General features: G+C 37.0%; 2 protein-coding genes across 2 annotated transcripts; both read left to right on the top strand.

Annotated features, from left to right (window-relative positions):
* The first annotated feature begins 45 nt into the window (after positions 1–45).
* LOC124543639 (organic cation transporter protein-like) lies at positions 46–4,974 on the top strand. Its single transcript, XM_047121898.1, has 6 exons — positions 46–395; positions 2,104–2,332; positions 2,935–3,190; positions 3,267–3,890; positions 3,999–4,180; positions 4,754–4,974. The coding sequence occupies exons 1-6, from the start codon at positions 202–204 to the stop codon at positions 4,910–4,912; spliced, it is 1,644 nt and encodes a 547-aa protein (XP_046977854.1). The 5' UTR covers positions 46–201; the 3' UTR covers positions 4,913–4,974.
* A 5,606-nt stretch (positions 4,975–10,580) lies between these two features.
* Positions 10,581–16,566, top strand: LOC124543618 (organic cation transporter protein-like). The gene is made up of 6 exons (XM_047121867.1): positions 10,581–10,849; positions 11,479–11,707; positions 12,244–12,499; positions 13,842–14,483; positions 15,457–15,638; positions 16,355–16,566. Exons 1-6 carry the CDS (start codon positions 10,638–10,640, stop codon positions 16,517–16,519), a joined length of 1,686 nt encoding a protein of 561 aa, XP_046977823.1. The 5' UTR covers positions 10,581–10,637; the 3' UTR covers positions 16,520–16,566.
* The last annotated feature ends 525 nt before the right edge of the window (positions 16,567–17,091 follow it).

Genomic DNA, 17,091 nt, shown 5'->3' with positions numbered 1-17,091 from the left:
TTACAATATCTTGTTCGCAATATTTAAAATGACCATCGTAAACGTATTAATCTTGTTTATCGAAGTATGGAAGGATCGCAAGGTGTGAAGTAATTTGTTATTCGGTGGGTCTCTCTCGGGGCACATGGCGAAGAATTAGAGCCTCGCCTCGAGCTCACCAAACTATCTATTTTCGATTAAAGCGAATCGGGAACCGTCAAAATGTCGAGCGAAGAAAAAGTTGAAGTAGGGAACTCAGAACCGAAAGGCATTGATTTAGATAACATCTTAAGGGACGAGGTGGGCCAGTTCGGCCGCTATCAGATCATCACGGTGCTCCTGGCGGCGCTGCCGGTTATATTCTCAGCCTTTGCAGCGGGCGAATACATCTTTACAACTGCCAGAATACCGACGAGGTAAATCATTTTCATTAGTGTTATATGTATTTGCATTCTCTAAAATATTATACGAGTATAAGTATATACGAGATTGAGGCATAATGTTCGTCATTATACAGAAATAAGGTGAGTTTTTTTTTGTATTGCCTAAGTGAAAACAGTAATTTGATGGTAATATAACGAAAACCAAGCCAATATGATGTTGTCGTCCTGACAAATTTCGGTCATGGTGGTCAGTCAGCCTATCACGATTGTCAACCAACTATGCAGGACATATTATAGTGAAATCTGTGCGCAAACACAGGTGCTTTATTTATTCTCGCAATCTTATAACTCGATGGGACGGCAAATCTGCCACGACCAGGAAGAATTCAGGTGCAGGAACAACCGCTTTATGAGTTTTCCAAGACACGTGAGTCTACGCCAGGTTCATGTTCAACCAGGATCGCGGGATCTGTGGCTTTGGATATAGTCATTATAGCAATCTAGTAATATATCAGAAGATGCAGAGCACGTCGGAGTTTATCCTGTGAAGTACCTCACAGACAACGCCTACGTTTTGCTCGTAATATGTAAGGGAAGTTTGTTTTACTGATTTCTAATTGATGATAATCCATTGTACAGTCGGGGTAAGAATGGTTCGTCACTTTAATCTATTTTCGTGTGCTCAGTATGAGTGATAATTTTTTAATTTACATATTGCGTTGCAATGGTTTGATGTTTAGATTCAAAAGGTAGTAAGAGTTTAAGACTTGATAAAGGAATTAATTTGAAAACTGACGAAGGTTTTCTTGCTCTGACTGTACATATAGTAAAGTAAAGTAAAGTGACAGCCCGTAAATTTCCCACTACTGGGCTAAGGCCTCCTCTCCCATTCATAAGAGGTATGTACATACATCAAAATCAAAAAATCAAAATCAAAATAAACTTTATTCAAGTGGGCTTTTACAAGCACTTTTGAATGAAAACCCTCAAACAATGAAAGAGTTAATTAAGATCACTCTAAGCTTAGTGTTAATCTTTTATATACACTATCATATTAATCTTATTAATATCTCCGCTTACCTTTGTATTTAAAAAAAAAAACAAATTAGCTGATATCAGTTGATTAATTATGATTGAATATGTTGATATCATTTTACACTATCATTTATTTAAACAAGTACATATAAATTTATTTGTTTTTTCCTCAATAAATGTCTTACTCACATTAGCTCCGGCATTAAGTGCTTGTCCAACGCGTGCCATGAAACGCATGTTTACTGGCATGTATCAACATTGCCAATGACAACAGCGTATACTTGAAGAGCTCGGCAACAGCTGGAAGGCACATGGAATTGTGTTCGTTAATATTTTTTATTTTCTTGTGACATTTGGTTGAACAAGTCAATTTTTTGCAAGAAATCTTATGAGATACCATAAATCGTTTACTGTTCTTCTTCCTCTTTTGGTTACTTGTAATTTGCCAGAAAATTGAGACGATGATATATTAAATTGCATATAGCGATAAAGCCTCTATTGAAATTTTAACTCAAAGCTTTGTCGATGACAGGGACATATAACTGCGTGGAGACAAATAAATATACAATATTGACAATTCTAGAAGTTTTAAAAGTTTCCAGGTGTAAATTTTCATGCTCTGCAATATTAACGTGTAGTAGTTATAGTTAAGGGAAGTGGATCCAGCTCTTTGTTATTTACTTTAACAAATATATATGTTTTTCAGATGCTTAATCCCACAATGCGACGGCGAAAATGTAGAATATGCTCCAAGTTGGGTTTTGAACGCGATACCGGGCACCAGTACTAGTAGCTTTGAAAACTGTGAGAGGTACCCAGACAACCCCCAAGCGAGCAACGCCACCGGCGTGTGCCCGGCCGACTGGTTCGACAGGGGCAGCACTGTGCCGTGCGAGGACCACGTGTACGAGAACACGCTCAGCGTCGTCTATGACGTGAGTGACGATTAGTAATTAAGGTATTCATAGGACAACGAGGAAAGAAAAAATAACCTCATTATTAGCCTGCTAATCAATAACTTATAATAAATTATTAGCTTCCTATAGATACATTGATTTTGATACATAAATAAAAATATATTATAACTATACTAATTATTCATTTTAATTTAAAAAAAAATAGATTTTAAATCAAAATTTTACCAAAAGCTTGAAATCTTTTTCGCCTTCGAAAATACCGAAATATAATGCGCATTGCTCCTCGACAACACTTGCCGACTATGTCCACCATTGCAACAATCAACCAGAGAGATTATATAAGTATTATATTTACGTTTAATTGAAGACGACCTCCGTGGTCGAGTGGTGAGTAAACCGGTTTTCATGGGTACGCCACTCTGAGGTCCCGGGTTCGATTCCCGGCCGAGTCGATGTAGATTACCATTAGTTTTCTATGTTGTCTTGGGTCTGGGTGTTTGTGGTACCGTCGTTACTTCTGATTTCCATAACACAAGTGCTTCTGCTACTTACATTGGGATCAGAGTAATGTATGTGATGTTGTCTCATATTTATTATATTTTATTATTTATTAATTCCAGTTCAAAATGGCGTGCGATGAATGGAGGCGATCTCAAATAGGATCCATCCGTACCATCGGCACGCTGCTCGTGCTGCCGATTACGGGGTACATCTCGGACCGCTGGGGCCGTCGCGTCGCGCTCACCATCAACGCCTTCAACACTGCCTGGCTCGGGGTCGTGCGATCCTTCGTCAACTCTTACGAGTGGTTCCTCGCGCTTGAAGTTATTGAGTCCACTATCGGCGCTGGAGCGTACTCATCATGTTATATTTTAGGTGATACATCTCGTTAAATACAAAAATCACGTACATTTTTCATTTTATGCTAAATTGATTAATAATTATTTTTCAGTTACGGAGTTGGTGGGCCCGAAGTATCGAGTAATAGTGGGTGCTACAATGTCCACGATGTTCGCTTTGGGGCAAGTTATCCTTGGATTCATAGCTTGGGGAGTTCAACCCTGGCGTACGCTTACTCAAGTTCTTTATGCACCACAGCTGTTGGTAGTATCTTACTTCTGGATCCTTTCTGAGTCAGTGCGATGGTTGATGAGTAAGGGTCGTTACGAGGAGTCGGAGCAAATTCTAAAGAAGGTAGCAAGAATGAATAACAAAGAGTTGTCCGAGAAGTCATTACAAGCTCTCCGAGCGACGGCTGAGGCTGAAAAGTTGATCGAGAGGCCGAAAGAGCCTTGGTTAGTGATCCTGGTCTTAAAATCTAAGATTATTTTATTGAGGTGTTGCGTGGCGCCCATCTGGTGGATAACGAACACCTTAGTGTACTACGGAATGTCCATTAACGCCGTCAACCTGTCGGGTAATCGATACCTAAACTACGTGTACGTTGCTGCTGTGGAAATTCCTGGTTACTGGACGGCTATACTGCTATTGGACCGAATTGGAAGGAAACCAGTTCTTATTGGTGGTTACTGGCTATGCGCAGCTTGTCAGTTTGCATTTGCATTTATCCCTGAAGGTAAGACAACATTTTAAGTCAAATAAGGTCTCTCGATTATTAGCAAAACTTTATATTTTCATTGTAAAGAGAGTAAAAAATCTAAAACGGTCTATATATCATTTCCAGGCTACGGCGGCTTATCGTTGGCGTTTTACTTAATCGGCAAGTACTCAATAGCGGTGGTAATGACGTCTGTGTATGTGTACACCGCTGAGCTGTTCCCAACCAAGTACCGTCACAGCCTCTTCGCCTTCGCGTCGATGGTGGGCCGACTGGGATCCATCACGGCACCTCTTACTCCTGCACTTGTAAGTTTACAGAGATGTTGATATCTTGATAATATACTTACTTAAAACTCGAAGATATATGACTGTGGTGCTTCCAGCTTAATCCTGTATAGAACATATAATTAATTGACAAAAAAAATCAACTAATGCTTAATTATACATAAAATTCGGACTAAAACACCCGCACGACTAGTTAGTAGTATGAAATGTTTGATTTCATAGTACATGTACTACGGCAAGTACATACTACGAAAAAAAAAAAAAACTTTTCATACAAGTTCATAATAACTTTATAATCCTTTTCTTTTTTGAAGTCTACTAACAATGAATCATTAAAAGAAGACAAGCTGTATGGAAAGAGCTCTAAAAACTTTAACAAAACTACTTTTTTCCAAAGTGTAATTATGCTTTTGTTTTAGCCTAATGGCTCTTATATTATCGACTAAATACCTACTAGACTTTCCATCGATAAAATTATTTTCCTGAATTTCACTCTCTTAGGATTATTTTTCTTTAACAATGAGTATTCATTCTTAATTACCTCTAATACAATAAGTGACAAGATGTTCTGACATTAAAATAATTTAATTTCAGGCCTTGGAGGTTTGGGAGAGCTTGCCATCCGTCCTGTTCGGCTCGTTTGCGCTGCTCTCCGGGCTACTGATCTTCACCACACCAGAAACCCTCGGCACCAAGCTGCCTAACACGATGGAGGAGGCGGAGCAACTCAGTTCGAAGAAAAATAATTCCTGAATCTTAATATAAATATGTGTGAATGAGTAATTTAATAAAATATTATGTACATACACGTGTTCTATTTATTTTTTATTTGTGAATAAAAAATTTAACAAAATAAAAAACCGACTTAAAAAAAGTTCATATCTATTAAAAAGTACTAAAAATAATTGCATATTCAAAATATTTTTAAGAGTTCTCATGAGTAAAATTAAAGGAAAAATACTAGACTATATAGTTATAGTTATTGTTATATTTGGAGCCGGTGTCAGCCACGGGCATGCGCCTGAACAATCAAAAAAAAGAAGCGATACGAGGCCCTTGATTGACCCAGTATATTGTCGTATAAAAATAAAATAATTTGTAACAGACGTATTTCTGACAACATTCTCGTATTAAATTCTGAATCAGAACTGAACCAAATTAAAATAGGACCACATGGGAAGCACTTGCTTTCAAACAAAAAAACAATATCAAAATCGGTTCACCCAGTTAAAAGTTATGAGGTAACAAACATAAAAAAACAGGCGAATTGATAACCTCCTCCTTTTTGACGTCGCGTCGGTTGAAAATACTTTATTGCACAACACATGCATACATTAGAGGAACAAAAAATGTTAGATAAATTGTGCGAAAAATATAAGATAAGTAGTGAAGGAAGTTTTGTCGCTTATAGCGAGCTCCTACAAACATATTTTGTGATAGAAGCTTAGAAGGAAAACATAAAAGAGCAGAAATAGATAGAGACAGGAGATAAAAAGTATAATACAAGAATATTTATACTGAAATATAATAATAAAGTACACATAACTACATCCCAATAATACACACATAAAAATATAAATGTGATCTATTACTTGAATTTTTGAAAATTTTTGAACCTGTGCCTCGGAAAGCACGCGCAATAAGTTTCAAATCTCTCATTAATTGTACGTTTATCGTCACATCTGATTATGAGTGTAAAGGAACCAAGAATATATCTGTATTGAACATAAATTTGTGAGCTTGTATCTCCTGCGCGATATGTGATAGATTATACCTTATGTTGTTTATGTGATGTATATATATGTTGCAATTTAACTAAAAATGTAATGTTCAGTTCGTAGATTTTATTTTAAATTATTAATTCTGTATTAGTCAGCTTTTTGCATACGAGTGGTGGCATACGCGAGTCGAAATAACTTCTTATTATGAAGTCAAGAAAGTCCCGTTATTTCGGTCCAACCGCTTCAGAGATTAGCCGGAACAAACAAACAGACTAAAATTGTATATATTTTGGGTTAAGAAGCGTACATATGCAACGATAAAACGCGGTAATTTTATATTTCAATGATTGCGCCTTGCAAATTTGCTCATAACATGACTTGTTTGACTAAGGTTTTCTCATCTTGAAAAAAAATTACAGGAAAACCCTTACCGAACCATTTGATTGAGCTCTCGAAGGGATTAAATCCAGGGTTGCAGGTCGTAGCTTGAATAGTTGTCCTGCAGACTACGACTTAGTAGGACTAGAAGAAGCCAAAAGCAAAATAACTTAGCTACACCTTCATCCTACACTATCTTTACTGGCAATAAAAAAATTGTATGTAATGTTTTAAGTAGGAAACAAAATGTTTTAAATATGTTGAGTCATTTATAATATTTCTTCAAGAAAATTTAAGTAGTTATCTATATCTTTACAAGCATATAATAAAATTGTGACTGATGTACACGATATCTGTACTTTGAAGATTTTTAGATTTTTTGTTTGTTTTTCAGTTTGTCTGTTTGCATGTCTCCTTCTTATATGAGATGAAAGTACCGTAGCAAACCGTAAAGAAGTAGAAGTGGCAGAAGAACAGCGGAAGAGCAGTACTTTTTGTGGTGGCTTTCGTCACTCTCCTTTTTCAACCGACTTCCAAAAGGAGGAGGTTATCAATTCGTCTTCTTTTTACTGGGTGGACCGATTTTGATAATTTTTTTTTGTTTGAAAGGTAGTGCTTCCCGTGGGGTCCCATTTTTTTATTTTTTTTTCCGATGATGGTATCCATGTGAAAACGACATAAGTCTTAAATTTGCCTTATGTATATGCGCGACAAATAGGTGAATAACTGAAAATCACGTTAACCAATTTTGATAATTCTTTTTTTATTATAAAATATATACTTCTAGGGTAATTTGGTGAAAGTTTGGTAAGGTTCTGAGCACAGGATCCATGACAAAGTAACGGAACGGAAGGGAACGGAACAATTCTGAGGAGCACGTTAGCGATACTCGGTCGAATCTTTTATTTATAGGTTATTTGGATATTTGAGTCACCTTCCGTAATGTGGTTATGTTTATGTAATTATCATAGTCGAATATTATAATCAACTAGCTACCCACCCAAATATACTACAGAATTTGTTTATATACGACATCACATCGCAAACTTCTAAAATTATCAGTGTTTCTTTACTATATTGTTCATGTATTATATACACAAACCTTCCCCTTGAATCACACTATCTTTGAAAAAAACCGCATCAAAATCCGTTGCGTAGATTTAAAGATATAGGGACAGAGAAAGCGACTTTGTTTTATACTATGCAGTGATGGAACTCCTATACGGCTCGCAGTTAGGGTGCGATATGGGGCAGAATTTCTTACTATCTTTAATCAAATTTTGTGTATGTGATGTGATGTCATATGATGTAAGAAATATAGTTGGTCTTTTTCAAAGTTTTTTTGCTGAGTTCGATTACAGCTCTTTTGAGGGATCCTTGTAGTTTACGCCGCGTGACGTATTAAATCCGTATTTTCGAAAGTCTATTTTTGCTTTATTCGCAAGTTTCCTTTGAAATTGTCCTCGAAGTAGTTTCTGACTCATATAAACGGAACGCTTAATCTATCCATATTAAAAAAAAAAATAGTCAACATCAGCTTCACTTAAAATCAAAAAATAAATAAAATTTTAACAAAAAGAAAAACCGACTTCAAACAAAACACTATTTTAAAACAAATGAATATGCATGAAAAAGTAATAAAAATAATTGCGTATTCAACATATTTTTTAGAGTCTTCCTAAGTTAAATGAAATGAAAAATATTAGACTACATAAAAGTCGATTAACGATTATATCATGTAGTTATAATTATTGTTATATTTGGAGTCGGTGTCAAGTAGGACTACTTGAAAACTTACGATGAACAATTATTGTTGTTGATGTGAGAACTAAGAAGACTCCTGGCTTGATAAAAATGATATTTTGACCCTATATTAATTACCAGGCCGCTGCAATAAATATTGAAATTCTGCGATTTATTCCAGGCAATATTATCGATACTAATATAATAAATATGAAAGTGATATCGCCTCGTAGTGACTGTCGATCTTTCACGACCAAAGCAATTAATCGACTTTGATGAAATTTGGTGTGAAGCAAATTTAAATTCCAAAGAAAGACATCGGCTACTTTCTTGCCGAATACCTGACAACCAACCCCGCCCGAGCAAAGCCGCGGCCGACAACTAGTAGAGTATAAAAAAAATCATAATCATTTCATATGTATGGGAACAATGACACGACAGTTACACATAATTATCTATCAAAATTATCGTCTACGAAAAATTCGACTAACACAATTCGTCTAAAAAACTATTCGACTAAAAACAATTCGACTAATAACAATTCGTCTAAAACAAATCGTTTAAAAGAACTCAACTAAAGACAATTCGACTAAAACAATTCGACTAAAAACAAATCGACTAGAAACATTGCTCCGCGACATGCAACCGCGACCCCACCAGCGGCAGCCGCCGTAAAGCGCGCCTGGTGCGCGCCTTCCTCCTCATCCTCCACGTGCTCATGTGACAAACTCCCCCGATTCCGCCACTGGAGGCTGGGCGTCAACGAAGCTGACGCCCTGCGGCGGAAAAGATGGTAGGCTCCGCCGCTGACCACCGGTGTAACCTGGGAGGCTCGAGTAGCGAGCCCTCCCACTCCCTCCTAGCCAACGAGGCCACTCACATGGTCCGCCCCGACGCCGAACAGGAACGTACCATCATTAGGCATCCCTCCCGCCAGTCTTAGCCGTGGCCGACGAGCAAGCTCAAGCCGGCCCCGTTGCCCAGGGTGCACCACGAGGACGTGACTGACATGCACCCCTGAAATGCCCCACACCCGCCCAACTATAACGATCCGATATATACAGACAGATCTGTATACAACAAATCAATTGTGAACAGTCTGTCGATATGAAGAATTAATTTCATCATTTTATATTTTTATTTTTTTTTTATTTTATTCTTTCTTTCATCTTTGAAATCAGAAATATAATCAAATAATATAAAACTTAATATAAAAAACAACACAAAAAAATTTAAAAAAAAATCTTTATATTTTTTCTGAAAAAAATTTTTTCGACGAATTATTGTTAGTATAATTGTTTTTAGTCGAATTGTTTTAGTCGAATTGCTTTAGTCGAATTGCTAATAGTCGAATTGTTTTTTAGACGAATTGCTTTGGTTGAATTGTTTTAGACGAATCGTTTTAGATGAATTTTCCGCAAATCCAAACTTATACCATCCATATTTTTCAGTTTCGGCTTAAAGTCACGCGAGCGGATTCTTATTTCACAGTATCTATTTATTATAGAGAAAGATAACTATCCGGATCTAACCCGTTATCTATAATTCATCATCATAGCTTTTAATTTGTAAAACAAAGATAAGATATGAATATTTATGTAAAATATGCACCAATTCCAGCGTTCCAATATCTTCACTAATCCTATACATACATTAATGTGAAAATGAGTTTTTTGTCTGTTGAGTTTCCTACTCTTAAGTGTGTAAGTGATCATCATGAAATATTACACACACGTTGTCAATACAAGAAACAGAAAAGGACCAGTCCACAATGCAACAAACGCGTAGTGATGAAATAGAAAATATCTTGAAACCCGGTCAAGAACCCGCCGAATTAAAAAAACAATAAATTCAAAATAACTAGAAGTGTCTGTCACTTCACCCACCCCAACAACAAGTTCGTCACCCCAACAAGTCTTGTCGCCACACTCGTCTTTTTTTTCGTACTGTTTACTTCTGTTGGCCCCATTGGCCTCTACAGCGTCACAGAGCGAGGTAGGCAAGCTAAACTACTCAAGCCTACTAATGGGAGCCCACTGAAGGGCTCAGAATACGCGCATCGTAAGGGTGCCTCCTGTGAGGCCGGACCTCGGCTTACGACGCCGTCGTCGACTGCAGGGAGGAATGACGTGTACATTCATCGTCGTATGCCAATTCGCCGACGAGTCAGAATGTACCTATTAGAATAGAGTTGTCGGCAGTGAGTCTTTCGACGGGATCGTGTAGGACGTGCTTAGGATGCCTACGGATCGGATAGGGTTACTCCAAGGGGCTGTACTTGCTCGCCTTGGATATTAGGGGGTTTGAATGCTGCGACGCTTTGTCGAAGTATCGGATTGAACACACTCGTCTTACGTCTGCCTTGTGCTGCTGTAGGAGCGATTTATCACCCGTAATGTCTTAACATTATTGGCTAAATCTCCAAGGCTGTCTGACAAATGTAATATTTTTATATTGCACAGACAGGCGAAAATAAAATAAATAAAAAGATTAAGTTTTATGAACCTGCGCTCTATCTATTAAGTCTTATCTATTATTGATACATTATTTACTATAATATCCTTTGTAGACACTTTTTAATGTGAAACACCGCTAGAGTGACGGAGCGCTTCTCCCAAGACGGTCTCGTTCGAAAAATGGCAGACCAGGCACGATCAAAACCTAATGAGAGACATGATGAAGAGAAACAAGATGGGAAGACGGTCAATCTCGATAGAATCCTAGTAGAGGAGATCGGGGAGATTGGTCCATATCAGCTGCGGACGTTGGGTCTGTCCGTGGTAGTGGTCATCTTTGCCGCGTGGGCTGCGAGTGAATACGTTTTCACAACTGCTCGTATAAGTACCAGGTATAACGAAATTTATGAGTTATTCAGATCAAAATAAACTCGAATAGCAATTTATATTTTTAATCAAATGTCATGCCCTCTCGTTTCGTAGCCACCACTTGTCATATATTCTTCTGTCTGAGTCAGTTAGTATAACTAAAGGCACATGAGGACATAACACTTTATTTCCCATGGTAGGCGATGCATTGGTGATATTATGAATAGTTAATTATTTCTTTCGGCACCAATGTTTATGGTCGGTGGTGACCACTTAATGACAGGTGGTTCATTTACCTATCTGTTTGTTAAATTATAAAATAAAATTACCGTAATTAGTGGAGACGATGAAAGGGGAAAGTAGAGCTTTTTATATTTTTTTGTACACAAACCATAATATAAGTAGTCTTAATTTACGAGTAGATACAAGTATTGACTCCACTAATCAAATGAAGGCTGTTATTGTGCAACTGCGTCTATAACGCGTAGAACACGTTACAATATATCCGGTCCCACTCCCAGGAAAAATATGACATCCCCACAAATCAACTGTTATTAATTACGCATGACGATTTATTATTAATTAAAGATACGTAGAAGAGAATAAAGTAAGAAAGTTAATGTTTTTATGTATAGTGAATATTTTATTTAAGGTGTTTAATACAAGAATGTGAAACCCGAGATTCGGCCGAGTTCAGACCCTCTTGGGTTTTGGACGCCATACCCGCCAGCGGGAGCTCTTTCGACAACTGTCGGCGATTTGATGGCGTCAATGGAACTGCTGGGAGAAGTGATGTCTGCCCCGCGGACTGGTTCAATCGCGAGAACATCGTTGACTGCGAAGAATTTGTTTACGAGAACACGGATACTGTCGTCTACGATGTGAGTAACGCAACATCTTATACCTCAATACTCTACCCATCATATGTCACGTTTTTCTCATGTTTTATGACATAAATACTACGTTATTGCTATACTTTATCACATTTTATTTTTAATATGTTCATCATATTTTAAATTTCATTCAATAGTGTTTTATGTTCATTTTACATATATGACATACAAAATTACATAAAATACCACAAAAGCATGTAAATTTCCCACGGCTGGGCTAATCCCTCTTCCCTTTGTGAAAAGGTTTGATACATATTCCATCAAGCTGTTCCAATGCGGGTTGGTGGAATACACATGTCGCAGAATTCTGTGAAATTAGACACATGCAGGTTTCCTCACGATGTTTTCCTAAACTACCGAATACGAGATCAATTATAAACACAAATTAAGCACATGAATATGTAGAAATGCTTGCCTGGGTTTGAACCCGCAATCATCGGTTAAGATGCACCCGTTCTAGCCACTGGGCCATCTCGGCTCGTACATAATTACATAAAATGTGACCACCTCAAAATTCTGTGTAGTATGGGTTAGCATGTGACGAATGGCGTCGCACGCTCATCGGCTCAGTTCGGACCTTCGGTACCCTGACCGCGCTGCCGATTACGGGCTACGTGTCGGACCGATGGGGTCGGCGAACCGCGCTGAGCATTAACGCCTTCAACACCGCTTGGATGGGTGCAGTCCGGTACTTTGCCGGCACTTACATAGGTTTCCTCATCTCAGAAGTGGCGGAAGCGACCTTCGGTTCAGCTGGATTTTCCTGCTGCTATATACTTCGTAAGATTTTACACTTTTTCAAGTCGTATTTACTTTCAGTTTATTTGACAGTAATAAAGTCAGAAGTCACGGTGCATTGTATCAATTTCATCGTCATATATAAAGTTATAAATAAAAGGATAATTTAGCCCAATAAAAATAAATATTTTTGAATGCCATGACATGACAGTAACGCGATAAAGGGATAATGAAATCTATTTAAAAGAGATAATTATATGCGTGACTTATAGTTTAAAAAAAAACATTGCGTAATTAAATAACGGCTTATCTCTGTCAGAAAAAGCTTCGAGCATTTTTTGACCAACTTGTGTCAATTAAATTTGTACGGTACATGAAGGTTTCATCGTGATGTTTTCTTTCACCGCCGATCACAAGATGAATTATAAATACAAATCGAGCACCGGTGAACTTCAATTACTACATGTTCATCATCATTATTAATATTACCTAGCATATTTCTGTGCTGGTAATCACTTTCCAACAGATGAGCCTCAATCAATAAAAAACAAAGTCATTGAAAAGCCTCTGTTTGTCCCTGTATATGCTAAGATCTTTAAAATTCCATAACGGATCTTAATGCGGTTTTTTAATAGATAAATTGATTAATATTCACGAAGGTTTATATGTATAATAACTACATTCACAATATAGTAGAGATACACTTAGTTTTGGAGGTTTCTAAAGTGATGTCGTAAATAAACACAATTTTTGCGCTCACATACGAGATAAAGCAAAATAACCGTATTGTACACATTATTTCTTCAAGAAAATCAGTCAGACATTTTGTAGTTTATTTTGTATAAGCATTGCACCCGTGCGAAGTCGGGCGCTAGTATTTTATATAAACGGTAAATGTCACGCTTGCTGCGCGTGCTTACGTGAGACGTTTATTTATGTATGTCGTCTTCGTATGTCGTATTATTAAATATCTTAAACTATTTATTACCATTAAACCCGATAAATTGGGGCAATTGTATTATAAAAAACAAACAAGTACAAACCAGTAATGATATTTTTAAAAAGATCGTCTTTTATGTCTGAATGAAATGCAAAATTAGAAAAGCGAATCTATTGTTTCTCTGATCCAGCCTGAAGAAACACCTATATACTTGTTACCTTCACCTTTTACACAAGACTCGCTCTTTTACAGTTACGAGTTCTTGATTGTTTGAATGCACTCATAAATTCAAGAAGAAATTCACTTCTTATTTTCTTTTGCTAAAAATTCTCATTGCTTATAAAATAAGCGTGGAAGTTGAAAAGCTTCAATCTCACACTTATGTCATTATTAAAGATATAAATAAATAAAGACAGTTTAAAATGACTTACATGTTTTTTCTAGTAATGGAACTCGTGGGCCCGAAGTATCGAGTCGTCGCTGGGGCGACCATGAACACGTTTTTCTCCGTTGGCCAAATAACAATGGGTTTCATCGCTTGGGGCGTTCCTAACTGGCAGAACCTTACGCTCACTCTGTACATTCCGCAGTTCATTACCATATTTTACTTCTGGATCATGTCCGAGTCTGTCCGCTGGTACATGAGCAAAGGCCGTTTCGAGGAAGCAGAGAAGGTCCTTAAAGACGTAGCTCGAGTTAACAAGAAGCCATTGTCGGATAAGTCGTTGCTGCTGTTGAGAGAAAACGTAATGGAAGAGGAGAGGAGGAAAGCCAACGAAGAAGCAGAAAAAGCAAGCGAACCATGGCTGATAGTTCTTGTGTTTAGACACAAAGCAATCCTAACACGAGTACTCGTGTCTCCGGTTTGGTGGATTACCACCATGTTTGTATACTACGGTATGTCTATAAACTCGGTGAACTTGTCCGGGAACCGGTACTTGAACTATGTAGCGGTATCCGCAGTCGAGATCCCGGGCTACTGGACCGCAGTGCTTCTGATGGGCAGGATTGGGAGGAAGCCTGTCCTCGCCGGGGCTTTCTGGATTTGCGCCGCTTGCCAGGTCGGATACATCTTCATGCCTGACGGTCAGTGTTATCGTATTTTGTAAAAAAATATAGAAGGGTCAGAAATACTTGCAATAAAGACTTATTTATAAATACAAAATATCCCTAAAATTTAAGTATTTTGTAAACGATCTTCCGATAGAAGCTTTAAGGTAATGTTGTCTTAAATTTTCGCGATGATTACACATTTAAATAAAACTATTTATAACGGATGAATCGCGTATATTAATTATTTTTAAACATCCCGACGTTTCGAGCACTTTGCAGTGTTCGTGGTCACGGGCAGACTCGCACTTGCTCGAAACGTCGGGATGTTTAAAAATAATTAATATACGCGATTCATCCGTTATAAATAGTTTTATTTAAAAGCTTTAAGGTCTAAAATGTTTTTTATCTTTCTCTATAGATTTCTTCACTAAATTTATCAATAAATAGCCAAAACATGAAATAAATCTCCCTTTTTATTGTAGACTGATAGATCCATATCAAGACCAATTAAATTTTTTATCAGCGCCCTTATCGAGAAAGTTAATTCCAATTAATTTATTAAATAAACATTATTTTGGGATTTAATTAATAATAATTTAATAATTGGATTTTATAATTTGGATAATTGTTTTATTACAAATTGAATATTTCCATTGTTATATTTCCAAGTGACCAAGCAGGCAGCGTTGATTACTAATCATAATTTAGTTTTCATTTAGATATGAGAAGTCTCTGCTAATTAACCCCAGTATAAGATTTTAAATCAACATTATTATTACAGTTATTTAAAACGGGATATTTGAAATGTTTTTTATTTTTAGTTTGTGAAGCTCAATATTTCGACTATCTACGAGTCTTGTCACGAGAGTTCAGTTCAGTCTCGTGGTAAATAACTCGAATAATGCCAGTATAAGTATAATAACTATATTTGTGGCCGAAATTCAGTCAGGAGTACTTCATCCGTTCAAAGTAGTATATCATTAACATAAGAAAAACTAATCAACAGGTCTCTACGGCGCCTCCTTGACGTTGTATCTGATCGGAAAGTACAGTATAGCCATGGTGATGACGTCGGTGTACGTCTACACGGCAGAGCTGTATCCCACGAAGTATCGCCATAGTCTCTTCGCCTTCTCTTCTATGATGGGCAGGATCGGATCTACAGTTGCGCCGCTCACGCCTGCTTTTGTAAGTTTATATAATGTACAGTAATTCAGAGTAATTAATAGCGAACGTATAATACGTTAGTTACAAGTATATCAGAAAAACCGACTTCAAACAAAACACTATTTTAAAACAAATAAAAATGCACTAAAAAGTAATAAAAATAATTGCATATTTAACATATTTTCGAGAGTCCTCCTAGGTAAAATGAAATGAAAAATATTAGACTACTTAAAAGTTGATTTACGATTATATAATGTAGTTATAATTATTGCTATATTTGGAGCCGGTGTCAGCCACAGGCACACGCTTCAACAATCAAAAGAAAGAAGCGATACGAGCCTCTTGATTGACCCAGCATAATATCGTATAAAAGGTAATTTGTAAGAAACATATTTCTTACAGTATTCTCGTATTGCTTTTTTGATAGATGTAGTATAGGGTTGGCTTACACCGACTCCAAATATAGCAATAATTATAACTACATTATATAATGTTTTATGGATATATGGTGATTTATGGACTGGAATATATTATTCCCTATCCTAATAAGAGGACATCTAAGCGTCCATTATTAAATCGACTCGATTTATAATTCAATACCACATATAACTAAAAATACCACATGAAAAACGACAGAGAGGCACCAATTAATAAGGTTTCTCATCGTTTACTTTGAAAGAATTTAACTAATCGTGAGTACCATTCAATCATTCACCATTATTATACTCTGATTCCAGGGTGCAATTGTTTGGGACAAATTACCGTTCGCCCTGTTCGGCGGCTTTGCATTGCTATCTGGACTTCTAGTTCTCGTAACCCCGGAAACCCTCGGCTCCAAGCTCCCGGACACCATGGAAGAGGCGTCCATGATTGGCAACAAGGCTAAAAAAGCTGCAGCATAGATGTACCTCGTTTTGTATATTTTATGATTATGATTGTACCGCCTAGAAATATATAAATATCCATTGATTAAGTCAATTGTATTATTAATTGTATTTTTTATTAAATGAAAACTTTTTTATTATATTTGTTGGACATTATTCTTCAAGCTTCGAAGAATCTTGCACGCCTTATGTCTTCTCTATTCTATATTATATGTTGAACATACACCACCTCACCTTAAAGAATGCTTTGAATTCCTTGGGTGTGACAGCACGCACAACCTGCGTTCTACTCAGGACAACAAGCTTGTCACACCCTGCAGCCAGAAACAAACCTACAGTAACTCTTTCACTGTGAAAACCGTCAAACTCTGGAATGCACTATCCACTGATATACGGCAGTCTAAATCCTTGGCAATCGTTTGAGAAACTATTACCTATCCATATCTAAATAATGTATGCAAGTATGTTATAATATGTAGTTTACAATTATGTGTATAAATTATTTTTCTATAAGTTTATAATTGTTTACACCAACCCGCATTGGAACTGCGGGGTAAAATATATTCCGACCCTTCTCCTCAATGGATGAA

The sequence above is a fragment of the Vanessa cardui genome, chromosome 3 (assembly GCF_905220365.1).
Source record: "Vanessa cardui chromosome 3, ilVanCard2.1, whole genome shotgun sequence".
Taxonomy (NCBI): Eukaryota; Metazoa; Arthropoda; class Insecta; order Lepidoptera; family Nymphalidae; genus Vanessa; species Vanessa cardui.
Note: the sequence above shows the minus strand (reverse complement) of the source record. Positions and strands in the feature narration are given on the sequence as shown.